This window comes from Urocitellus parryii (assembly GCF_045843805.1).
Source record: "Urocitellus parryii isolate mUroPar1 chromosome 12 unlocalized genomic scaffold, mUroPar1.hap1 SUPER_12_unloc_3, whole genome shotgun sequence".
NCBI lineage: Eukaryota > Metazoa > Chordata > Mammalia > Rodentia > Sciuridae > Urocitellus > Urocitellus parryii.
This window is the reverse complement of record NW_027551760.1, coordinates 1,028,035-1,055,601: the sequence shown is the minus strand read 5'-3', so window position 1 is coordinate 1,055,601 and position 27,567 is coordinate 1,028,035. Positions and strand designations below refer to the sequence as shown.

The 27,567-nt window shown below is 42.6% G+C and overlaps 1 protein-coding gene across 1 annotated transcript; it reads right to left on the bottom strand.

Annotated features, from left to right (window-relative positions):
• Positions 1 to 41: 41 nt before the first annotated feature.
• Stard7 (StAR related lipid transfer domain containing 7) lies at positions 42 to 27,505 on the bottom strand. The gene is made up of 8 exons (XM_026414058.2): positions 26,915 to 27,505; positions 13,401 to 13,609; positions 13,039 to 13,088; positions 11,732 to 11,842; positions 11,571 to 11,653; positions 11,103 to 11,202; positions 4,354 to 4,438; positions 42 to 3,126 (listed from the first exon to the last, which is right to left on the bottom strand). The coding sequence occupies exons 1-8, from the start codon at positions 27,211 to 27,213 to the stop codon at positions 2,942 to 2,944; spliced, it is 1,122 nt and encodes a 373-aa protein (XP_026269843.1). The 5' UTR covers positions 27,214 to 27,505; the 3' UTR covers positions 42 to 2,941.
• Between the last annotated feature and the right edge of the window lie 62 nt (positions 27,506 to 27,567).

Below are 27,567 nucleotides of genomic sequence, written 5' to 3'. Positions count from 1 at the left end.
TGAACCAGTAAAGGTACAGATAAAGGTACAGGTGGTACAGGTAGTTTTGAAAACTGTCAACCTTTAATATATGAAACTTTTCTAAGTAGAAACTTCATGTTAATGCTCCATTCACAGATGCTCAATGAAGCACATGCTGGGTACAGCCACACTAGCTAGGAAAGCCTCACCAGATTCCTGTCAGGCACAAGCAGCAAGGTTATAATACATGTCCCCAAGTCCCTGCACTATGCAAGACCACATAAAAAGCCTATAGGAGCCAGGAGGGTTGGCGGATGCATGTGATCCCAGTGGCTCAGAAGACTGAGGCCAGAGGATCCCAAGTTCAAAGCCAACCCCAGCAAAGTGAGGCCCCAGCAACTCAGCCAGACCCTGTCTCTACATAAAATATAAAAAAGGGCTGGGGGTTTGTCTCAGTGGTTAATAAGCACCCCTGGACTTAATCCCGGTACCAAAAAAAAAAAAAAAGAAGAAAAAGAAACCTCTAGGGCTTATAATAAATAAAATATACAAATAAAGCATTCGCCTTAAAAGGAACTTGCAGGTTGCTTGCAGAAGGTCTCAGCCTGCCACCCGGCTCCCACCTGCCACTGTGCAAGAAAACAGAAGAGGAGGGATAAAGGGAAAGAAAGGAAAAATGCAAAGGTGCCTCAAAGCAGTGAGGACAAGAAGTTGTGAGGGCCAGGGCCAGGTGACCATGGGAGGACTTCAGCTTGCAATTGTGAGATGAGGCCACAGGGTTCTCTGTGCAACCCCAGGGGGGTGAGACGTGGGTGGAGCATGTGCCTCATTTGTGCCTGCGAAGCCGCAGCTCTAGCCAGACAGGTGGGATGCTTATGCCTATCCTCCTGGATTTTCCCACGGGAGAAACACACATAAACCCCAAATTCATGCTGTGCTCAAAGCTTTCAAAAACATATTGATCCTCCTGGAACAAAGCTGGGTTCTGGCAGAACCAGCTGCCTACATGCCAACCCACTTTCCAGCAGGCCTCCACCAAAGTTCCTGGACTGTCCTCAACTCAGCCTCGCACTTAAGACCATCCCAAGTTCCACCCTCTGCAAAGCCCCAACACACGACATGGCAGAGGAGGTTGCGCTCAACTGCTAGGCTGATCACCTACAAAGGGCAGGTGTAGCCAGCCACAACCGGACAGTTAAGACTAAGCCCTGCTGCTTCCCAGGTCAGCTCCTGGGGTTGGTTCACAGCTCTGTGATGTGGAAAGAAGGACAAGCCCAACATGCAGGCTTTCCTGCCACAGTCCATTCAGAGACAAACATTCCTTTGTACCAATCTTTACGTATTTATTCACACATTTGATAAAAATGTCACAGTTAGGAGTGAATTCATTACAATGACATAAGTAACTCTACAGAGTCAAACTGCTGTTAAATCAGAATATGGGGCAACCACAGCTGCTTAGCACCTGTGCACACGCACGCAGGTACGCTCTCTCACACACACCCACTCACACTGGCAGGCACTAAGTTCGGACGTTAATAACCCAGGGACTCTTCCCTGGCTCCTCTGGGGAAGGAAAGAAATCCTCAATGCAAAGTTGCTGGGATCACCCAGGACCTCTCTGCTCTGCCAGTGACTCAGGAGACATGAACGGGAACAGTTACTTCCTTGGCACAAAACTGGACAGGCAACAAGAAGGTCAAGAGGGGTTTAGGTTAGTTCCAGGTTTAGAAACCCTTTCCAACACAACAGGGTAGCAAGCAGGAAAAAAGGTAAAAATTTAGCCATTTGAACTCCAGAAAAGAAAGGAGGGAGGAGGATTTTAAAAATTTGATCCCTATTCTCCCAACACACTGTGACAGAACCATTGGCAAAACCGAGACCAAGCAGATACCATGTGGCTGTGACCTTATTAAATGGTACGGTTTGCCTTCATTTCAGCTCTCGAGAGAGGAGGAAAAACTTTTTAGAGGAACAGAGGATCACATACACCACATCCCTATCATATTAGTATCTGGGACAAGATTACATCTGCTTGTCTAGACAGCAGCTGGTCTAAGTGCTGAGCACTCCAAGGGGGCAGCCCAGCCCCCCTCCTCTGCCTTCTGAGGAGGACAAGTCAAACCTCAGGTGAGGAAAATAATGCCTGAACCAAAGAACTGTTTTCTATACTGTGTTACTATGGAGAAAACACCCCCAACTCCTTTTTGACATAAAGTTAAAAAAAAAATAAAATAAAATAAATTTAAATGTGATGTTTGAGCCTTTCTACTGACCCTGTCAAAACACTGATGATACAGAAACTCATCTCCAGTGCTCCCAGCGAAGGCTGGGAAGAGGAAAGGATTCGGTGACTATAGCGCACGAGCATGGAGCTGGCCAGTTCCCATGAAAATGTCTGGGGTCAGGTGAGTGAGCCAAGGGAAGTATTTTGCAGGGAGAGAATTTCTTGGTACAAACTTCATGCCCCTAAAGATAAAAGCAAGGTGAGGACAAGGCACTTAACACGGCCAAGAGCTGTTTACACCCATTCACACCAAGACTGTTACCAAGAGCACTCCCAGTGACCCTCCTGAAGAAATAACTGGCCACCCAAACTTCCCAGGTGACCTTCAGAACTGGAGGAAATTCCAGCACTGCAAAACCCATGGTGGGATCTGGAATGTCAGCAAGGAACCATTCAGGGGAAGCCAACAGAGTCGTCCACTTCCAACCTGAGGTGAGAGGCTTGTTCCAGATCAGCTCAGTCAAATACTGAATTTCAAACTGGTCAGCCTGAGAACACGGCAGCGCCTCCATGGATCCCGCTTCCTCTCTGATCAAGAGCAGCACAGGGCTTGGAAGGAAATCAGACACTAGTCCTTGAATGATCTTGCACTGATGGTTACGCACATGCCTCCATGGCTTTTCCCCATTCTGTGGCAGAGGGAGGGACCAAGACAGGGCTGGAAGGACCTGTCCCATCTTCTCCCAATGCCCTTTAGGCATACTCGATCCTAGCAGGGCTACAACTGCCCTCATTCTTCCGCTCCGATGACTGGGCGGTGGCCTTGGCCTCGCTGCTCATCTCCAGAGGCTTTGCCGGGATATAGTCCTTCACTTTGATTTCCATGTTCTTGGCTTTCAGAGTGGCTGTGTGCAGCTTCTCCAGGAAATCCGGCATGCCTGAGGAAGACGGGGGTCTAGTTAAGACGACCAGAAACCAACAGAAGACCCAAAGCTGCACGGCCCCCTCTTTGGTGGTGGGGAGCTGCTCTTCCTCATACCAAGGCAGCCTGAGTGGCAAACTACAAGTGACAGCTGCCACCAGAAGGTGTTCCCTCTGCATGGACTGCAAAAACACTCACAACCTACGATCCTTGCAGAAGGGGCAGTGATCAGGCCACTGAAATCCCAAAAGGCTCTTTGAGGTGATTAAAATACACATCAGTGGCATGTCAAAATAACTGCCAATTTAACTTAGATAAATGTCAAACAGAAACAATCTTCTCTCCATTTCCCCCAAGGAATAAGCAAATGCCTATAGAAAACAATCACGAGGATGCTTTCTGAGACACGACGTTAGAAGGGGAAGGTGAAATTACAGCTGTGATGTGCAGCCTCTCTTACACGGGTGGTGGCCCTTTCCCTAGGTGACTGCCCAAAATCATATTTTCTAGGCCAGAATCTTAAGAGTTTTCAACACTACTAAAGAAAAAATTTAAGCCTGGTGTGGTGGTGTATGCCTATAATCCCAGCGGCTCAGGAGGCTGAGGCAGGAGGATCAGGAATTCAAAGCCATTCAGCAAAAAGCAAGGCACTAAGCAACTGAGTGAGACCATCTCTAAATAAAATACAAAAAAAAAGGAGGGTAGGGATGTGGCTCAGTGGCTGAGTGCCCCTAAGTACAATCCCCAGCTGCAAAAAAAAAAAAAAAAAAAAAAAAAAAAATTAAATACATTAAAGTACACAGTCTATATTTAAGACATTGAAGCATATGTTTTAGAAACTCTCCTCTGGCCAGGTGCAGTGGCACATGCCTTCAATCCTAGCAACTCCGGAAGCTGAGGCAGGAGAATTCCAAGTTCAAAGCTAGTCTCAGCAAATTAGTGAAACCCTGTCTCATTAAAAAAAAAAAAAAAAGGTTGTGATTGTGGCTCACTGATTAAGTGCCCCTGGGTTCAATCCCCAGTACTAAAAAAAATTAAAATAAAAAGTCTCCTCTGAGTACAAGTTCCTTTCTGGGACCCTATAATTCTCATTCTTACAATCCCACCTGGAGACCAGAATGAACTGGGAAGGGCACTGAATTTCTGTAGCAGGGATTACAGAGATTCAGTGCTGCCATTAAGAAGACAGAGAAAAACAAAATGTTCGCCCCAGTTCCCAGCCCTGACACACATCTCCACTCACCGCTGGAAACCATCCAGCTAACACAGTAGCGAGGAAACACAGTCTGGGGATTGTCACTGTATGTCAGCAAGTAGTCAAAGCCATTCTGGAAAAGAAACAGGGCAAAGATGAGGGCACCTGAGCACACACCACAGCCTCCACACCCAGCATCACCGACAGCCATGCCCATTCTGGAATAAGGAGTGCCACCATTTTAACCTGTGAAGAACAGAGCTCACCTGATGCCTGAGACCAACTGTTCACAGCAAGGCCTGCCTACAGGGTGACCTCTAGCAAGCATGGCTCCTAGGGTGTCCTAGTCCCATTGGTAAGGGGGCTCCCTGTGCCCAGACAATGTAAACCATTGTGACTTATGCCAAGCAGGTTTTCTTCCTGGGGGTATTCACTAAGTAGAAGGTGCCATGAGACCAGGTCCCAATAAAACCTGTGGATGCTGAGCTCCGCAGGGCCTTCCCACACAGAAGCAAGGCGCACACACTCCTGCACTCCCTGCTGGAGAAGGAGGCCTTGGAGTCCACAGACCATTCTTGTCTCTGTTATCACCGCCTGTGCAGACTTATTACATCATTGTCATAAAATCAGCTGAGAAAACAATTAAATGCTGAGTCCTATGAGTTCTTCAAATATAGGGCTATGTTTCAGCTTCAAGACCTTCATCTTCACCTGCACCTCCTACTGGTAATAATAGCAAACAACTATGCAATAACTTACTGTGGGCCAGGAACTGCTGCAATTTCTCTCAACAATCCTACATTGTAGGTTCAACTATCCCCCATTTTACATGAGGAAATCAAGCAAAAAAAGCTTAAAGTAATGTTGCCCAACGTCACCCTCCTGCTCAGTGAGAAAACTGAGAATTCGGACCACTGAAATCACACACCCACTGTTTCTCTGGCTCAGCCTTCACACTAATACAGCAAAGGACGTGCAATTATTAAGAAAATCTGAAGTGCCTGACCCTGAGAAGCCTAGACTGATTATATTCCACCTGAAGGAGTAAAAGAGAGCACTTTTCCATCTGTACTTTGTCTGCTATATGTCTGGCCGTGTGCGAGGTGCTGCAGAGGAAGCGATCTGCTCCAGTCTCTGACTCACAGAGAGAAAGGTGCTGAAAAGACACTGCGGTGCAGAGGGAAGGGAGGCAAAGGCTGTAAACAGGAACAGCCACAGAAGCCCCCACAAGGGCTGGCGAGGGGACAGCATGAATCAGCACAAGCATAAGACTTCAAATTATTCCACCCACAAAACACTTGGATGGGGACGTCAAGAGACCTGGACTTTCTTCCACTGCTGCTGACATTATCAAAATGAAGCCAAAAATGCCATGGTTACTGTGGGGAAGGAAGAACGGGGGGGGGGGGATCTAAATCACTTTGCTTATTATTTATAGATCTGACTTTGAACACAAATATTTCTCATTTATTAAAACTAAAATTTTCAGAGCAATACTAAAAATCCAAAGTAAATAAAGAACCTGTGGGGGAGTCTCTGGGGGCTGTGATGCAAGCTTGTGATCCCAGCTACTCAGAAGGTTGAGGCAGGAAGATCCCAAGTTCAAGGTAAGCCTAGGCAACTCAACAAGACCCTGTCTTAAAATAAAATAAAAAGAGCTGGGGAGGCAGGCACTGTGGTGCATGTCTATAATCCCAGCAGCTCCAGAGGAAGAGGCCCAAGGATCACAAGTTCAAAGCCAGCCTCAGCAAAAGCAAGGCACTAAGCAACTCAGTGAGACCCTGTCTCTAAATAAAATACAAACAAATAAAATGGCCTAAAACCAATAAATGACCCTGCAGCTGTGAGCCAAGCTGTGGTATTAAAAGGCCATTTTCCACTAAAGGAACCAGAACTCTAATTTCTAGGTTTAGAGCTAAAAATATAAACATGATCCTGGAACATATTTTAATACTAGAAAGCTCCTAAGGTCCTAAAGCCAACAAGAAGCCCCCATTACCCAAAACCAGGATTAATAAGATCATTAATATGATCATCAGTAAGAATAACTGTAATGTATAGAAACTAACCTAGTACATTTAAATTTATGTTTCAAAAATGACACCTCCTTAAGGAACAGAGAGCTGGGATTGTGGCTCTGAGGTAGAGTTCTCGCCTAGCATGCTTGAGGCACTAGGTTAGATCCACATAAATACAAAATAAAGATATTGGGTCTACTTAAAACTAAATAATAAGGGCTGGGGATGTGGCTCAAGTGGTAGCGCGCTCGCCTGGTATGCGTGCGACCCAGGTTCGATCCTCAGCACCACATACCAACAAAGATGTTGTGTCCGCCGAGAACTGAAAAATAAATATTAAAAATTCTCTCTCTCTCTCTCTCTCCTCTCTCACTTTTTAAAAAAAAAAAACTAAATAATAAAATAAAAATTAAATTAAAAAAAAGAAACAGAACCTTGTCTTTGAGGATGTCTAATTGACAGAACAAACTTGTTTTATTTTGAAAACTAATAAATAAAGAAAACAAGTCAAGCATTTCTCCTACCTCCCTTTCCTATGTGAACTATAGGAAACCAAGCAATTGATGAGGAACTGTGCCTATGAAGTATCCACCCAATAAAGAAAGGAAGTAGGAAAGAACTACAATATCAGTATTCAGTAACCTCTAATGACACAATGGATAATCATTAACAACTTACAGGTTCACAAAGAAATTGCAAAGCAGACATTATCTGCCTCCCAATTAAAATGATCCTGCCCAAAATAACCTACCAACCTGAATCTGCTCAAGCCTCCAGACCTAACTACCAGTATCCAGGAAAGATGATCTAACTGATATAAAGAGACACAAAAGGCAGTAGGGACAAATGTCAACACCTGATCTTATTCAAATTCTGATTCCAATAGCAAAATAGTTCACAATCAGGAAAATTTAAACACTGATTTAGACTTAAAATGGTTTGGTATTAGGGATTTCTGTCAACTGTTTTATGCATGATTATAACACAAGTTATGTTTTCAAAAATCCCTTTTTGAAATTTAAAAAAATGGAAAAAAAAAAATCCCTTTTGAAACTACCAAAATATCTACACAAGAATTAGGCTCAGGTTGGGGATATAGCTGAGTTGGTAGAGTGCTTGCCTTGCATGCATGAGACCCTGGGTTCACTCCCCAGCACCACACACACACACACACACACACACACAAAAAGAATTAGGCTCTTCTAATAATAAATTTAGAATATGCTTCAAAATAACTAACGGAGTGTGGAAAAGGACATAGGAAGGTTACAGTCTGGGAGTGGGGTGGAGCTCAGTGGTACAGCACTTCAACAGCAGTCAATCCCCACAGTGAAGGGAAAAAACAAACCAACAAGCCTGGCTATGAGCTGGTAACTGTCGAAGTTGGGGGCAGGTACATAGGATGTGTGTTACACACTTCCGATTTTCCATTACAAAAAGTAAGACAAGCGGCTGGGTTGTGGCTCAGTGAAAGAGCACTTGCCTGACACATGTAAGGCACTGGGTTCGATCCTCTGCACCACATAAAAACAAATAAATAAGGCCTGTGTCCATCTACAACTAAAAAAATATTTTAAAAAATTTAAAATATAAGACAAACAAAATGTCCAACCTTGGCCAAAGGACCTACTTTCTATGTGCAAAGCCACTTCAGCTGCCTGGTTTCCAAATGCCCTCTGACTTACCGATACCTGTGATCAACCTGTGCTCCCTGGCCTCTGAGCACACAAGGGCTCATTTCTATCACTGTCTTTGCTCGAATCATGTCTCTGTCTCCAGTGCCTCTCCTAGACTCCTCTACTATCATCTGCCATTTTTACAAAGATCAACTCAAGCCAGGTGCAGTGGTACACGCCTGTAATCCAGCGGCTTGGGAGGCTGAGGCAGGAGGATCATGAGTTCAAAGCCAGCCTCAGCAAAAAAAAAAAAAAAAAAAAGTGAGGCACTAAGCAATCCAGTGAAGCTCTATCTCTAAACAAAACACAAAACTACAAATTAGGGTTGGGGATGTGGCTCAGTGGTCAAGTGCCCCCGAGTTCAATTCCCGGTACCCCTCCCCCCATCCAAAATTGACTCAAGCCAGGTACAGCAGCACCTGCCTGTAATCCCAGCTACTAGGAAGGCAGAGGCAGGAGAATTCAAATTCCAGGCCAGCCTCAAGAACTCAGTAAGACTTGTTTCAAAATTAAAAATTAAAAACTACACTAAGAAAAGTGCTGGGAATGTAACTAAGTAGTACAGGGGCCCTGGGTTCAACCTTCAGCACTATGCACACATACACGATAATTCGCACTATTCTCCCAATACAGCTAGAATATTTACTGGGTGCCTACTGGAGGCCACACTGTGCCACATGCCAACTCTGCCTCAGCTATTTTGCAGCCATCATTTCTAAAGGCAGCAATGCTGGAACTCAAGCCTTTCCCCCCCACCCCCACAGATAGCACAAAGTCATGATTCAAATTTCAAAAGCAATTTAAAAGGAATAAAGCAAGGTGCAGATCTCCTCCCCACGTGGTTCCCAGCTGAGCCAGTCTCCCTGTCCTGGGGTAACTAGCCATCAACAGTAGCCTCACTGCTTTTCTGTCTTCTAAAGAAAGTGACTTTCAAATATTTTTAACTACAACTCGTTCTGTGTCTCACGCACACACTCATACATACTTGGGTAACTAGACAAGTTCCATGAAATATGCTGACACTCATTTTCTACTTTTTCTTTTTTAAAAACTGATCATAATCCCCTAAATTAATTATGTCTCCCACTAATGGGTGGTGATCTGTGGGAGAATACCACTCTATAAATAGTATAGAGGTAAACACACAGATCCCCCAGGAAAAAACAAACATATTGACTGAGGTCAGCCACCATCTGTCATAGCCAAAGGCCTACTGCAGGTGGTATAAATAGAACAACTTGGTAAATATACACACAATGGAATATTACTTGGCATTAAAAGAGAATAAAATCATGGCATTTCCAGGTAAATGGATGGAGTTGGAGAATATAATGCTAAGTGAAGTCAAGCAATCCCCAAAACCAAATGCTGATGTTTTCTCTGATATAAGGATGCTGGTTTGTAACAGGGATTGGGAGGGGGACATGGGAAGATTAGACAAATTCTAGATAGGGCAAAGGGGAGAGAGGGCAAGGGAGGGGGCATGGGGGTAGGAAAAGCAGTGGAATGAGACGGACATTATTACTCTTAAGTACATGTATAAAGACATGAATGGTGTGACTCTACATTGTGTACAACCACAGACATGAAAAATTGTGCTATATATGTGTATAATATGAATTGAAATGCATTCTGCTATCATATATAACAAATTTGAATAATTTTTTAAAATAAAAATAATAAACAACTTGATGAATAGTCCATGCCCTCTAAACCACACAAAGCAACAGGGAGACACAAAGCCATTATGAAGTAAAACAGAACTAAAAACAGAACCACTGTCACTAATAGGTACACTCAACAGATTAAGCTTTTTTTGTGTGTGTGGGAGGGGAGCTCACTAAGCTAAAGAAAACATTCTTTCCCGATAAAAGTTACAGAATTGTGAAGAGAGACAGTGAGCAATAGTCTAAATCTCTGTTTTACAGATAAGAAAGGAGAAATCCAGAAGGGCGTGTGTGTTTTGCCCACAGTGTCAAATGCTTTCAGAAGACTCGCTCTTGGCCCTGACAAAAGCTGCCAGGAGCCACGTCATCACTACTCTGTCTTTACGGATTTTCCAGGTATACTGCCCTATAGCAAGGGGTCCCAAAATACGGTCCCCAGACAAACAGCCTGAGACTCACCTAAGAACTTCTCAAAAATGTAAATTACCATGGGCTCCCACCAGACACTGGATCTGTTGGTGCCTTGATCTTGGATTTCCCAGGCTCTAGAACTATGAGAAATGAATCTCTTGTTTATAAAGCCAAATTAAAAAAAAAAAAAAAAGTGAACTTTCAAGCCACACCTCGGACCTGCTGAATCAGGTCTGAGGCTAGGGCCCAGCAACGTTTTTTTGTTTTTTGTTTTTTGTTTTTTTTTTGTGGTGCTTGGAATTGAACCTAGGGCCTTGCCTGGCAAGCGCTCTACCACTGAGCCACATCCCCAGCCCCCAGCAATGTATTTTAAAAGCTCCAGCTGGTCCAGGCATGGTGGCACAGCCTGGAATCCCAGTGGCTGGGGAGGCTGAGGCAGGAGGATCACGAGTTCAAAGCCAGCCTCAGTAACTTAGTGAGCAACTCAGTGAAACTCTGTCTCTACATGAAATACAGAAATATAGGGGGCTGGGGTTGTGGCTCAGTGGTAGAGCACTTGCCTAGCATGTATGAGACCCTGGGTTTGATTCTTAGCACTGCATATAAATAAAATTTAAAGGGGGCGGGGGCTGGGGATGTGACTCAGTGGTTAAGCATCCCCACCCCTGGGTTCAATCCACAGTACCAAAAGAAAAAAATGTTTCCAGCTGGCCTGTAATCCCAGCCACTCAGGAGGCTGAGACAGAAAACCACAAATTCAAAGGCAGTCTCTGCAACTCACAAAACCCTGTCTCAAAATAAAAAATAAAAAGACCTGGGGATGTGGCTCAGTGATTAAGGGCCCCTGAATTCAATCCCTGGGAGAAAACAAACAGGAAGCCTCCAGCCAATGTGACAGATGCCAGGTCTGAGAACCACTGCCCCCAACAACTCACTCAGCCTCTACCCCCAGTGCAGACTCTAGGCACTCCTCGAGAACATCCCAAAGCCATGACGCAGGGTCTCTTGGTCAAAGTGAAACTCACCTCATCAAATGACTTGTGGGGGCGGATGACCATCTGGGATTCATAGGATCTGACCCTGACGAACTCTGGAGACTCCGGCACGCTGGGGTGCTGCACAGCACTGGAGGGGGAGCGAGGGAAAACAGGTCAGTGACGCCTATCCACAGACCCCAGGGAGCGCAGCCAAGGGCAGGCCCTGAGGAACCTGAAATAAACAGCATGCAGCTCACCAGGCCTTGTCAAATCAACTCTCTTCCCCTTTAATTACCAACAGTAAGGAACTGAAGAAATGTTTAATTAACAGCTTGCATCCCTTCAATCTTCCTAGCTAGTCACAGCCCCTCCTCTTTCAGCTGGGAGGGCAGGACACTGGCTGTCCCTGGTAAGCCTGCAGGAGACTCGCCAGGGCACTAAGGGCAGGCTTACAGGTCTATACAAGCAACACTCGTGGCTGAAGAACTCGCCAAGGGCCACAGCAGCCATACATACCGTGACACCAACACCATGACATTGTTCTCCTGATCCACACTGTATCGCCGAACATACACGTAATCCCGAGAGTACATTGGGTACTAAAGAAGGGAGGGGCAGGATTAGCACTTGGTACCCCGCAGATTTAACAGAAGTAAAACCAGAAGGAAAATACTCACAGGAAAATGGGTTACCCAGTGGAGAACCTCAGAACCACTGACCACGTCCCTCTCGATCACCTCCAGCTTGATCACTAGGGCATCCCACTTCTTCCTGTACTCTGTGTCCAGCTGTGAAAGACAAGACCATGAAGACCCAAGACAATCCAAAGCAAAAATGCAGACGGCCTCTCCAGATGCCTGGACTGGACCTCTGACCCAAGGGCCCTATTATAAAACACAGACCTAACTGATGGGGCCTAAGCGTGGGAGGCACGGCTCTGGTTACTACATAGTCTTCCAAAGTCCTTTCACGTGTATGAAAGGGAATCTTAAAAGGCAAGCCCCAGAAAAATATAAGGAAAAAAAATATTGTAACAGACATGTCTGGGAAAATATAGTATATGCGATGACAGAAACATGAATTCTAAACAGGTTTAAACAGACAAAAACTCTCAATATGAGTAGACACCTCACACAAAGAAAACCAAAGTAGCATATTTTTTTTTTTTAAATTTCTGGCATCACTAGTAACTAAGAAATTTCAAAGACAGATATCCAAACTAACAAAAATGCAATACAAACTGACAAAATTCAGTGCTTAGGAGAAAATGCACTTGCATATGAACAGGGGGTATTATAATCAACAAACTAGCAACTGGTCTGGCAAAACAAGTAAAAATACCTATGTAGAACTCTTCTGTTTGAACACTCAAGGATAAAAGCAGTCCTTGAACATATTCTTTATTTTTATTAAGTAAATATATTCACGAAACTATTTCAGATTAAAGGAAGTTAAAGACACCTAACAACTAAATGGAATCCTAACTGGATCTATACTGAATAGACATGATTGGGTCAACTGATAAAACCAAAATACAAACACAGATTACATTGAAGTGTGCTGCACCAATGCTGAATTTACTGACATGGTTAGTTAGAAGAATATGTCTAGTTTCAGGAAATACTCACTAAAGAATTTAGGGACAGAGGACCATGATATGTTTAATTTGCCCTCAAAATGTTTAGGAAAAAAACAATAAAGGCTTGTGAAATATTAGAGTATCTTCATCAACCCTTCTATTTGATCTTCTCAAACAGTCTGAGGGTGGGTGGGCTTTAGGCAAAAATCAGTCCCACCCTCACAGGACAGATAGAGAAATTACAAGTCAAATGTTCCCCCAGATGCTATATGCTAAGGAATAAGAAGCACAGACACAGATGGATACTCCAAATCCAACATCATCAAATCAAAGAAATCATTCACGGGGACAGTAGTAAATGGCTTGTTAGGAAGCTCTGAAATCCACAGCAAAAAATTAACTCACCTGAACATTGAAGAACTGCCGGGGTGTCACATCTGTGTAGGTTCCAAAAACTAGGATGACAAGAAAAAATAAAGGATGCTTGCTGAGCTCCTGGCCCCATTCCTATCACTACCGGCATTTCAATTCTAGAGTACTGAGAGCTCCTGAAGGCAGCTTCAGAAAGTAGAAGCAAGGCGGGGGCAGCAAAGCCAAAGATGCCATGTGTCAAGGAAGACACCGGGAGAGGAAAACCACCAACAGAAAGCCATGGTAAATTTCCTGAGAAACCACCAGAACAGAATAGTTTAGAAAAACATGAGGCCCCAAGTCCCAAGCACCTGGGCACTCAGGCACACACTTCAAAGGCAGCACGCCCAGCTCACCTCGGTACTGGTAAAGATGGCTGCCTTCAATTGGGCGCCGCCACAGTTTGAAGTGCTTCTTATCCATCACCATCTCCCATGGCTGTTCCTTGTCCTTCAACTCTTCATTCCCTTCTGTTTGGGATTTTGATTCTGGAGGGTGGCGCTCGACTCCTGAGCCCTGAAATATATTTGAGACTTCCTCCAACCGTTTCATCTCATTAATGGATCTGCAAAAAACAAAAACAGATCCGGTGCAGGTGGTCAGTCAGCCCTGTGAAATGAAATGTCCACAAAGAGACCTGCAAAGGAATGGTGTGGGTTTAATACAGTACAGTGTGGTGAATAAAAAAATCAGTTCCTGTGCTGGATGCCACTCATTAACCCAAATAACATAGTATTTAATCAGTACCCACTTCTACTTATATAAAATGGCAAGAATAGTACCTACCTCAAGATTGGGAATAAAGATTATCAACAAATTTATATATGAAGTGCTTAAGACCTAGTACATTATTAACCTTCAACATCCGCTATTAAAGTCTTTGACTACAGCTGGGAGTGGTGGTACTCACTGTAATCCCAGTGACTTGGGAGGCTGAGGCAGGAGGATTGTAAATTCAAGGCCAGCCCCAGAAACTTCACAAGATTCTCAGCAACTGAGAGCGAGCTTGTCCCCCCCCCCAAAAAAAAATGTGATGTGGCTCAGTGGTTAAGTGCCCACAGGCTCAATCCCCAGTACAAACTAAATAAATAAATAAAGTCCATGATTGTGAAATGTCATTTGGGACCTTTACAAAAGGCATCACCACTATCTAAGTGCAGAACATTTCCATCAGCCAAAAGAAACTGTACCATCACCAGTCCCTTCCCATTCCTGCCTCCCTTCACTTTCTGTACAGATTTGCTTATTCTGGGCATTTCAAATAAATGAGGTCACATAATAATGGGTTTTTGTATCTGGCTTCTTTCTCTTGGCATATTTTCAAGTTTCATCCATGAAAGTGTACTTTATTCCTTTTATGATTAAATAATGTTCCATCATAGGAATATATCACCTTTTGTTTATCAGGTAATAGAAACTTGGTTTCTACCTTCTGGCTATTACAAATAATGCTGCTAAGAACATTTATATCTAAGTTTTTGTATAAACATGTTTTTAATTCTCTTGGGAAGATTCCTAGGAGTGAATGTGCTAAGTCATGGTAACTCAATGCTTCACTTTTTGAGGAGCTGCCAAACTATTTCCACAGCAGCTGCACCACTTTATATTCCTAGCACTATTGTATGAAGATCCCAACTGCTCCACACCCTTGCCAACATTTATTATCATCCTTTTTTTTTTTTTATTCCAGCCATACTAGTGGGCATGAAGTGATATCTCAGTGTGGTTTGAACTGATACAATTGCTAATGACTAATGATGTTGGTTACCTTTTCATAAGCTCACTGGCCACTTGTGCATTCCATGGAGAAATACCTCTATTGAAATTCTCTGTTTTATCAGATTGTCTTTTTTTTTTTTTTTGGTACCTTTTTATTTTTTGAGACAGGGCCTCAGTAGGTTGCTGAGGCTGACGAACTTGCAAACTTCCTGCCTCAGACTCTCAAACCACTCGGCTTACAGGTGGACAATAATACCTTATCAGAATAAATATAAATATTTTCTTTCTTCCTGTGGATCATAACTTTCTTGTATCTTTTGATGATAAAGGTTTTTAATTTTTATGAAGTCTAACTTGTTTTTTCTTTGATTACTAATGTTTTGGTATTACATCTAAGAAATCACTGCCTACTCCAACATCACAAAGACTGATGCCTAAATTTTCATCTAAGAGTTTTAAAATTTTAGCTTACATTATGGTATTCGACCCATTTGAGTTAATTTTTGTGTACGGCATAAGGCAGGGGTCTAAATTCATTTTCTTGCATATGCCTCTTCAGTTAGCCCAGCCCTACTTCTTTCCCCATTGACCTGTCTTGATACCCTTGTTGAACCAACTGACCAAAAATATAAAGGTTCATTTCTGAACTTTCAATTTTATTCCAACACTCTACATGTCTATCCTAATACCAGTACCACAGTGTCTTCATTGTGGTAGCTCTGAAGTTTTGAAGTAAGGAGAGTGAGTCCCCCAAATTTTGCTCTTCTCCTTCAAAAGTGTTTAAGTTATTCTGAGTCCCTTTCATTTCCATGAGTATAACTGGCATGCCAATTTCTATAAAATATCCAACTACGATTTTGATAAGAACTATACTGAACATGTAGACTGATTTGGGATAGTAATTCCATCTTAATAATATCCATGAATACAGGCTGTCTTTCCACTTATTCATGTTTTTTCTTTTTCTTTTTGAGAAGGTTCTTGCTATATTGCCCACACGGGCCTTGAACTCCTGGGCTCAACCAATCCTTCTGTCCCAGCCTCTAGAGCAAATGGTTGGTTTATAGGTGTACACCACTGTGACCAATCTATTTTATGTCTTTATAAAATTTCTTCCAAGGATGTTTTATAATTTTCATTGTAAAAGCCTTATGTTTCTTTTGTTAAATTTATTCCTAAATATTTTCTTTTTGAAACTGTTGTAAATGGAATTTTCTTACTTTCATTTTCAGATTGCTCCTCTGAACAATGTATAAAAATGTGATTTGGGGGAGCTAGAGTTGTGGCTTGGCGGTATAGAGATCACCTAGCACATGTGAGGTGATGGGCGCGATTCTCAGCACCACATAAAAATGGATAAATAAAATAAAGGTATGTATCCAACTACAACTAAAAAATATATTTTTTAAATGTGATTTTTGTATACAGATCTTATATCCTGCAAACTTATTAGCTGTCATAGTTTATTAGCTTTAACAGTTTTTTGTGGATTCTTTAATATTTTGTACACATAAAATCACATAAGAAAAAAAAGTAAAAACATTTTTTAAAATATAATATAAGCTGCAAATAGTTTTAGTGCTTCCTTTCCAGTCGGGATGCCTGCTTTCTCCTTCTCTTGCCTAATTCCCATGGATGGCTACAGCCTGTAACACTCTCCTGTAGCACCCTGTTGAAAACAAGGGCTAGCACAGGTCTTGTTCCCCACCTTCTCACCATCAACTTGCTGCTGGCTAGTTTTTACTGATGCCCTTTATCAGTTTGAGGATACTCCCTTCTATTCCCAGGCTGAAAGGGGATTCTGTTTTTTTAAATCCTGAAGTGAGGTTGGATTTGTCAAATGCTTTTGCTACATTTATTCAGATGACCATGTGGCTTTTGTCCTTTCTTCTTTGCTTGGATAAATCCCACTTGTTCATGAATACAATCCTTTTTATGTTACGAGGCTTGGTTTGTCAGTATTTTGTTCAGGACTGCTTACATTTCTAAAATATACGCAACAGTACCAGATATCATGCTATGAATCACTGTATTTCCCTAGAGGCATATACACATGTACAATATATACACATAAGGACAAAGACGGGGATGACACACAGCAAACTAAGAGACAATGGTTTCATCTAGCGGAAAAAGGAGAGTATGTTAGAAAAAAATACAGAAGAAAATTTGTGGTATCTATGATATTTTGTTTCTTAAATGTAACATTTGTTTTATTTTTTAACACTTTTTATGTATCTGAGCCACTTTATAATAATAATTTTTTTAAGAGAGAATTTTTTAATATTTATTTTTTAGTTTTCGGCAGACACAACATCTTTGTTTGTATGTGGTGCTGAGGATCGAACCTGGGCTGCACGCGCTACCGCTTGAGCCACATCCCCAGCCCTATAATAATAATTTTTTTTTTAAAAGTTTGGCTACTATTTTAAGCAAATCACAGACAGGAAAGAAAAATTGGTGTGATTCAGACTGAGGAAGACCTCAAACACTGATACACTGAAATGACTTTTCATTCCTCTCCCAAGTATCAAATGAAACAAGGCTGAAGGGTAATTTTAAGGCAGAATTAACCATATAAATTTACTTTTGTTTTTAATGCCTTCATTTTATTTATTTATTTTTATAAAGCGCTGAGGGTCCAACCCAGTGCCTCAAAAGTGCCAGGCAAGCGCTCTACCACTGAGTCATAACCCCAGCCCCATATAGTTTACTTTTTATTCCCCTATAGAGACAATATCACATTGCACTATAGTTAATCTATCTTTATATCACCTTGTTGATAAAACTATGAATTTCCTAAGGGTAAGGAATCTTTTTCCTAACTGTAGTTCCAGCTCCTAGCATCTGTTTTGTAAATAATAAACACTCAACAAATGCTTACTGAATAAATTAAGTAAATGAAGAAAAGACAGAAGTAGATCTCACTAATAAAAATTACATTAATATAGTTTTGGGGGGGATTTTGAAGCGGGATCTCACTATGTTGCCCACAGTGGCCTCAAACTCACAATCCTCTTGCCTCAGCCTCCCAAGCAGCTGGGATTACAAGCAAGCACACCATGTCTGTAATAAATTGCTTTAAAAGCCAAAAATTACTGACAATCCAAGATTAAAACTTAGAGCAATCCAAAGTAATGCTGAGTCCATTTCTTTTCTTCTTTCTTTCTTTCCTTTTGGTACTGGAAATTGAACACAGGGGTGCATTACCACTGAGCTATAACTCTGTTGTTGTTGTTTTTTTTTCGTTGTTGTTGTTTTTGTTTTTGTTTTATGGGAGAGAGAGTATCACTAAGTAGCTGAGGGTCTCATAAAATGCTGAGATTGGCCTTGAACTTGTGATTGTCCTGCCTCCAGCTCCCAAGTCCTAGGATTACAGGCATGGACCACCACACCCAGTAGGACATTATTTCTTAAAATTCCAATTCACTTAATTTTAAACTTTTGACTTAGCTATTATGTTTTTTTGGGGGGGAGGGAGGTGGGGCCAGTGGGCAGGATACCAAGGATTGAACCCAGGGACAGAACCCAGGAACACTTAACCACTGAGCCACATCTCCAGTCCCTTTTTTTTATTTTGAGACAGGGTCTTGTTTAGGGCCTTGTTAATTTACCGAGACTAACTTTGAACTTGTGATCCCCCTGTCTCAGTGGCCAAGCAGCTGCGATGACAGGGGATTACGGTATGTGCCACCACGTTCAGCAGTATTTGTCATTTCTGACTGTCTGAAATCCCTCCATTTCTAGCCCCTAGCAGTTTAAGGGCAGCTCCTAATTTAAGTGAGGTTAATTAAAGACTTCTAGGGCTTTGGATCTTGAGGAAATAACCCAAAGGCACAAGATCTTTTGGAGATTATTCTTAGTAATCTTGAAGAGATCCGGCAGTGCAACCAATCTAGGGGGAAATCACCAGCAACACCAACATCTAAGGAGATGATTCCTGGAGCAAGCCTTGGTTGTTCTCCTGATCAACTTGTACTTTCTGGCCTTCTTGTCACTGTTCTGAACAACCTGACAAGGAATCGACTAATGAATTCCTTTTGGTTTAAGTTAAACAAGATCAGTTTGTTTATTTACAATGAAGAATCCATGACATAAATTGAACCCAGTACAATTTATACTGATGTTCTGAAGAAAATTATTTTACCATTTGAAAAAACTTTTCAAGCTGCAAGGCTTGATGGTGCACGCCTATAATCCCAGCAACTCAGGAGGCTGAGGAGGAGGATCAGAAGTTCAAAGCCAGACTAGGCAATTTAGTGAGGCCCTAAGCAACTTAGTAAAACCATGTCTCTAAATTTAAAAAATAAAATAAAATGGGCTAGAGATGTGGCTCAGTGGTTAAGCAACCCTGGGTTCAATCCCCAGTACCAAAAAAAAAAAAAAAGAAAAAACCCTCAATTTAAATTAAAAGTTGAGCTGCGCGTAGTGGCACACACTTATAATCTCAATGGCAGAGGCAGGAGGATTGCAAGTTTGAGGCCATTCTCGGCAACTTAGTGAAACCCAAAGCAACTGAGAGAGATCCTATCTCAAAATAAAAAATAAGGGCTGGGATTGTGGCTCAGTGGAACAGAGCTTGCCTGACATGTGTGAGGCACTGGGTTCGATTCTCAACACCACATATAAATAAATAAATAAATAAAGTGAAGGTATATCAACAACTTAAAAATATTTTAGAAATAAATAAATAATAAAAAGGACTGGGGATGTGGCTCAGTGGTTAAGTACCCAGTGTCCAATCCCTGGTATGTATGTATAAATAAAAAGTTGAAATCTTGAGGCAAGTTTGAGGCCAGCCTGGGCAACTTAACAAGACACTGTCTCAAAAAATAAAAACAGCTGGCGATGCAGCTCAGTGGTAGAGTGCTCCTGGGTTCCATCCCCTGTACCAGGGGAGGAAAAATGCAAAATAAGATTAAAGACTGGCATTGCAAATGTCCAAGTACAGAAATAGGAAAGAAACCTTCTGGTAGATATTGCAGAAGAGAAAGCAGAAGCAAGGCAAAACCACAAGCCTGATTTGCTCAGAGAACAATTTAGACATCACATGGCACCAGTTAAAAACATTTTTCAATAATAATTAAGCACCACTCCTAAATGTCATTCTTATCACTTAATAAAGAAGACAAGAATCTGCCTCCATTGGTGGAATATTTTATCAAAACATCAGGGGCTCAGGCTGGGCTTATGGCTCAGTGATAGAGCACTTGCCTAGCATGTGTAAGGCACTAGGTTCAATCCTCAGCACCACATAAAAATAAGTAAATAAAACAAAGATATTGTGTCCATCTACAACTAAAAAAAAAATTAAAACAACAATCTCAGGGGCTCATAAAAGAATTATGTACCTAGAAAGGTTTTAAGAAAATTAATGACTATAGGCAATATCTGTGTATATACACATAGATATGTGTGTATGTATATACACATACATATATTTATACATACTTGGGGGAGCACTACTAGGATTGAACTCAGGGGTACTTTATCACTGAGTGGCATCCCAAGCCCCCTTTTTTCGTAGACAGGGTCTCACTAAATTGCCTAAGCTGATCTCTAATTTGCCATCCTCCTGGCTCGCCTCCCCATTTGCTGGGATTATAGGTATGAGCCACTAAGCCCAGCTTTCCCCCACCCCTTTAGATAGCATCTCACTATGTTCCTAACTTCTAGGTTCAAGAAATCCTGTTGCCTCAGCCTCTCCAGTAACTGGGACTACAGACCTGTGCCACCATGCCCAGAAGTAAGCAATGGCCTTTTAAGATGCAAGGTGGTATAGAGCTTCTAATCTCCACTACTTAATCAGGTTCTCCTATATAATTAAAATTCCATGTAAATTGATTAAATTTGAGACTAAGTCCATCTGAAGAGGGATGAAAATGTCTTATGAAAACAAGACATTCCTCCGCCCACCCACCCCAGGTACTGGAAATTGAATCCAGAGGCCTGAACTACATTCCCGGTCCTTTTTTAAATTTTGAAACAGGGTTCTGCAAAACTGCCCAGGCTAACCTTGAACTTGATCTTCCTGCCACTGTGCCCAGCTGATGTTCTTTTTTATTTACTTTATTGTCATTTTTTAAAATGAGGTCTCACTCAGTTATCCAAGCTGGCCCCAAACTCCTGTGCTCAAGCAATCCTCCGACCTCAGCCCTCTGAGTAGCTGGGACTGCGGGAGATGTACAAGTGTGCCCAGTGCACCCAGCTGACATTCATTCTTTGAACAGCATAATACAAATGCTGGAGAAAGACTGCTGTGATGGAAATGTACATGACCATACAACCTTCTGTAGCCAGGTGTAAAAGTTCTTGAAGGGTCCCACCTTCTAAATTGGACAGACATAATTAACAGAGGAGCACAAACACTGTTATATGCACTAAGTGGAAAATGATAAACCCTCTCACCAGGCATCTCTTTAGCCTGCTGTGCCGAATCCTGTTTGGGTAAGATAGGCTTCTAAACCTTCCTATCTAAGAGACTTAAATTAATAAGGACAGAAAAGGACAAAAGAGATTATTCCCCAAATAGTTACAAAACCAGCAGATTAGTCAAAGGATCAAGAAAAGATGGTCTATGCTTCCCTTTCTCCAAAGGAAAATCACCTGAATATTTGAGGAAGGCTGGAATGAAAGCAGTGGCAACTAAAGACTTTCAATGAAAACTAAGTAAGTATACACATGCTTGACTCAGGGTCCTGTCCTCTGCATGAGGCAAGATAGTCTCTAAAATGATTCAAATGTAGCCATCAGACAATTAGGAATTTCAACAAGACAACCTTCACCTCACATCATCTCTTCCTTCACATTACAAACTTACTATTAAAGGGAGGGATTTTCAACTGATTTGGGACACATCTTGAAATAAAGGACATAAACTAGTTAATGCTAAAAGAATGAAAACTATATATATATATGTGTGTGTGTATGTTCCTGTAAGCCAGAAAGTTCACACTGATCATTCATCCAGTTAATAACATACAGAAAACGTGAATGTATTCCGTTTTAGGGCTAAAACACAGAATTGGGAAAATGGCCAATTTCCCTTTGAAACTTTACTGGCAATTATTTTATTTTACTCAAGTTTATAGAACAATGAAGTGTAACAAAAAAAAAAAAAGATGAGGTCAATGGAAAATTTTCCCCTAATTTTCATATTTCTTAATATCCTTCCTCTTTTTGTTCCTGTAATTTTTTTTAACTGTTTCAAAGCCATAAAAAAATTACTACTGGGGGCTGGAGGTGTGGCTCAAGCGGTAGCGCGCTCGCCTGGCGTGCGTGCGGCCCGGGTTCGATCCTCAGCACCACATACAAAGGAAGATGTTGTGTCCGCCGAGAACTAAGAAAAAATAAATAAATGTTAAAATTCTCTCTCTCTCTCTGTCCCCCCCTCTCTCTCACTCTCTCTTTAAAAAAAAAAAAAAAAATTACTACTGTATTCTTCCAGAAAATTTGCCCTGGGTTCACAGAATGCCAGCTAACACCAAGAATAGTGAGCAAAATTATTTTGTTTGTTTAATTGAAACTAATTAGATAAGAACACTAGAGCAAGGATTAAAAAGATCTGATTTCTACATGAGGCCCCAGAAGCAAGTCAAAATCACTTTGTACAGGTTACTTCTTTGCTAAATAAGTTCAATTTCTTACTTAGTAAAATGTTCTCATACACAAAAGAATAGAAAGCAAAATTATTTTTATTTGGGAAAGAAACACGTAAGAAAAACATGCCAATCTAAAGCTCGGGTTCTAAAAGATATATTTTGCACACTTCCCTGTGTAACCAAGATGGAAGGGTCAGAATTAGTTTACTTCAAGACAAGTGGGTACAGAAACAACACAGGTGAGACAAAGGCTGTAATTTAGGGGTTACTGGACAATCATTCTCTTCTTCCATTAACAATGAAAGAATTGTACCTGACCTGAGACAACTGTGTTCCATTCTGGAAACTACCCAATCTCTCAACCACCTCACTAAAACAAATAAAATCCAAATGTTCTAAGCTAGGTGAAACAACCTCAGCAGTACTTATTCTAAAGCAAATACAATACTTAAACATCAAGCAAAAAAGTTAGACTGTATCCACATTTTATTCAATAAAAATGTAAACATTATAAGCTATTAGAACTGAGACAGAAGGAACCATTCTACAATCAATAATATATAATCTGTCTCCCTATCAAGGTAACAAACCTTGATCAAGATTAACAACTTGATCAAATTTTAATGATAAGAAAAGCAAAATCCAGGCCAGGGTTGTGGCTCAGTGGTAGAGTGCTTGCCTAGCATGCGTGAGGCAGTGGATTCAATCCTTAGCACCACATAAAAACAAATAAAATAAAGGTATTGTGTCCATCTACAACTGAAAAGAAAAGCAAAATCCAAGCATGAACTAGACAATGAAGTATTAAGCCAGGCTGGTGGTATACACCTATAATCCCCCAACTCAGGAGGTTGAGGCTGCAGGATCACAAATCCAAGGCCAGCTCAGCAATTTAGTAAGACTCTAAGCAACTTAACAAGATCCTATCTCAGAATTTAAAAAATTTTTTTTAAATGTAAAGGGCATGGCGTGAGGAGATGTACCTCAGTGGTAAAGAAACCTCCCTGGATTCTATTCCCAATAACCCCACAACAAAAACAAAGGCAATGAAGTGTTAAATATGTTACTGTAGTAACTGGAGGAAGACCAAAACAAAAGGCAGCTCCCAAGTGCTCTGTAGACTGGGGTACCACCCAGTGGAGAGTGATGATTCAATTCCCAGCACCCAAACAAACAAAAAAGAAGTGGTCTGACTGGACTTCACCTAAACTCCTGAACTGCAAAGCAGACTAACCCTAAGCAATCCCTCTTTGGGAGCTGGATTAGAACCAAGAGTGTTTCAACAGATCCCGGTTTCAGAGACTGACTAAAGAGCAGGAAACAGGATGAACACCTGGGTCAGCAACTGGCCCAATCTCATGGTCAGAGTGGGACTGACTTATTACCTGAATGTTCAATACATCCATTTCTTAAATTGTTTTCCGTTCCAGTTCCCCTAAATGGGAGAACTGCCATCCAGAGCTCCAGGATGTATCACCCATAAAAGTACATTAAGTAATCCAAACAATGTCATCTACCACTAAACCCCAATACTGTTCAACTCCCAGTGCCCCAAATTCCTTCCCTCTCTTTTGTACCAACTAACCCTTTCTCCTCCTTCCTGAACAGATCCACCTGAGGATTATCTTTTCAAGGGTCACCAGTATGGAACATAGGAAATTCATCAAAAATAGAATGAAGGGCTGGAGTTGTGGCTCAGTAGCAGAACGCCTGCCTGGAATGTGTGATGCCCTGGGTTCAATCCTCAGCACTGCGTATAAATAAATTAATTAAATAAAAGATCAGTTGACAACTAAAATAACAGTAATAAAAAAAAAAAATAGAATGAGGGCCACTGGGCAAGGTGGCGCATATCTGTAATCCCAGGGGCTCAGGAGGCTAAGGCAGAAGGATTGAAAATTCAAAGCCAGCCCCAGCAACTTAGCGAGGCACTTAACTCAGTGAGAACCTGTCTCTAAATAAAATATAAAAAGAGCTGGGGATGGGCTGGGGTTGTGGTTCAATGGTAGAGCTCTGGCTAAGCATATGCAAGGCCCTGAGTTCGATCCTCAGCACCACATAAAAATAAATTAATTAATTAAAGGTATTGTGTCCAATTACAACTGAAAAATTTTTAATATGTTTTAGTTGTTGATAGACCTTTAGTTAATTATTTATTTAGTTCTATGTGGTGCTGAGAATCAAACCCTGTGCCTCACACATGCTAGGCAAGTGTTTGCCACTGAGCTACAACCCCAGCACAACTGAAAATTGATATTAAAAGGAGGGGGCTGGGGATATAGCTCAGTTGGTACAGTGCTTGGCTTGCATGCACAAGGCCCTGGATTTGATCCAGTACCAAAAAAAAAAAAAGGGCTGGGGGGAAGTGGCAAGTGGCTTAGTAGTTGAGCACCCTTGGGTTCAATCCGCCTCCCTCCAAAAAAAAAAAAAAAAAAAATAGAATTAGGGCCTGGCAAGATAGCACACACCTGTAATTTCAGGAGGCTGAGACAAGAGGATTGTGAGTACAAAGTCAGCCTCAGCAAGGGCAAGGCACTAAGCAACTCAGTGAGACCCTGTCTCTAAATAAAATACAAAATACGGCTGGGATGTGGCTCAGTGCCCCTGAGTTCAATCCCCAGTACCCAAAAAAAAAAAAAAAAAAGGAAGAAAGAAAATTAAACAGTTAATTGGCAATTTTCTTAAAATTTTCTTCTCATTTTTTTTATTTCTTGCAAGATTAGCACAAATATCCAAATAGCAAAAGAATGCTAACAGGAACTAGGCAAAATTGCTATCATGCTTTGATTCTTTAATTTTTTTTGAACGAGGCTATGTGCAGTTATGATTTTAGTGTTTTTTTTTTTGTTGTTGTTGTTGTTATTGTTTGTTTTGGAGGAGGGTTGTTTAACGGCTCTGGGGATGGAATCCAGGGCCCTGTACATGCTAGGCAAGGGCTCTACCACTGAGCTACACCCTCAGCCCTGTGGTTCTGATTTTAAATTGCATTATAAAAGTCATCCTTCCTGCTAGGAAAAGCGTTCGCAGTTCTTAAGATAGACTTGCATTTACCCACAATTCATAGTGTTGCACAAATAGCTGCCTGGCATCTGGGTATTACACTTCCCACACAGGCCATGGTACAAACTTTAACTGCTGTATTTCCATTTTCAATCTAACCAAAAATGTGGAATAACAGGTGGTCTCCCTGTTCAAGAAATATCTAGAATAAAGATACTCTGTGGGATCTATGAGGAGGAGGGAACTGTCCCTGGTTCCTGAAATCACAGTTTTAGAATTTAAAAGAGTGCTTTTGTAGAGGACACAGTCTAAAAATATCTGTCAAAAAATGAAAATCCAAGCCAGACTTGGTGGCACATGCCTTAATCCCAGCTCCTGACAAGGCTGAAGCAGGAGGATCACAAGTTCAGGGCCAGTCTTAGCAACTTAGTGAGACCCTATCTCAAAACAAAAACCACCACCAACAACAAAAAAGAGTAGCTGGGGATGTAGTTCAGTGGTAGAGTGATTGTCTAGCATGCATGAGGCCCTGGGTTTAAACTCCAGTAACAGTGGGGAAAAAATAAATAAAGTAAATATAAAGAGGCACTATAATTCAAGCGCTAAAACAAACCTTTTTAAAAAAATGTTTTTAGTTATACATGAACACAGTATCTTTATTTTATTTATTTTTATGTGGTGCTAAGGATCGAACCCAGTGCCCCACATGTATGAGGCAAGTGCTCTGCCACTGAGCCATAACCCCAGCCCTAAAACAAATCTTTAGATTACATAAAATCTGAGATTTAGAACTACAGAGTAACAAATACAATCAAGGGTACTGGATTTTCACCCAGAAGTTTTAATGACAGCATGACTTTTGACCTTAATGATACCCAAAGTTCTAAAGTAGCAAAAATCTCACTTAATTCTTATAGGATAAAACGTCTGGGTTATTGGTTTGTGCAAGCAGGGCAAAATCCCTCCCAGCCTCTAAATTCCTTTCAGACGGGAGTCACAATGACAGAGCTCTCTGGAGGCACTTCTCCCAAGGCTTGAGTCCCATTTGGATGGCAGTCATTTTGTAAATGCAGAAATACAGCCTCAGGTCGAGTTTAAAGTCGTTTTGAATTTGCATTTTTTTTTTCTGGGAACGTTAAGATTTCGTGAAGAAGGGCCTGCACGCCTTCTGTATTCACTTTTACAATGTGGTTTTGCTTTTCTTTATCTCTAGGGCTGGGAATCCAGCGCAGACCACGCGCTTGCCAAGCAGGTGCTCCAGCACTGAGCTACCCCTGTACTCCTAAGGTTGTCTTCAGGGTCATACTACCCATCCAAAGTCCCCCTCCTAGAATAACACACACTTCCAGCTCTTGCTTCTAACGCAACAAACCGCAGAAACACACGGGCAGCAAGGGGAATTGCTAAAACTGCTCCAGTCTGCTACACCGCCACTCACAGGAGCACCAGGTAAACAGGGGACACGGGGCAGGCCCCGAGGGTCGCACGTCCCCACCTCCCGCCCGGGCCACCCCACCCCAAGCACAGGGGCGACTGGCTGCAAGGCCCACCTCTGCAGCTCCTCCTCCTGGATCCTCTCCTCGTCCCACACGAAGACGCCGGCGAGCGCCGCCATCAAAGCAGAGGCATGGCCCGGGCGGCCGCGCAGCCGGCGCCAGAGGCGTCCGAGCAGGACGCAGCGCGAGCTCTCGGAGTAGAGGCGGCCGTAGAGCTGCGCGATCTGCTGCGTGCGCCGCACACGCAGGCCCGTCACGAAGCGGCACTGATTGGCCAGCAAGCCCAGCAGGCCCCCGCCCCGCGCCCCCGCTAGCCAGGCGGCCAGGCCGGCCGGCGGCCTCCGCGGGAACATGCCGCCACCGCAGGCAGAGCAGCGGGCCCGGGAGGGCGCGGGCGGCCGTCAGCTAAGTCCCCTAACTGGCCGGCCCGGAGTCCGTCTCTCGTGGCCCTGGCCAGGCGCCGCCTCTCATGTCTCTGCAGCAGCCGCTGAGAAGAGCCCCCTCGGGGGAGAGCGCCGCTGCAGGAGACGCGCGGGCTCGGCCCCCTCGCTCCCCCGAGTGTCCAGCCGGCGGCGGAATCGCGGTGCGGGGAGCGCGGGAACTAGCGAGGCGGGCGACCCCGGCTCCGCAGGAAGAAAGGTCCCGGGAGCTCCGAATCCACCACACGCGCCGCCTGCCCGCAACCTACCCGCGCCTCCGCCTCTCGG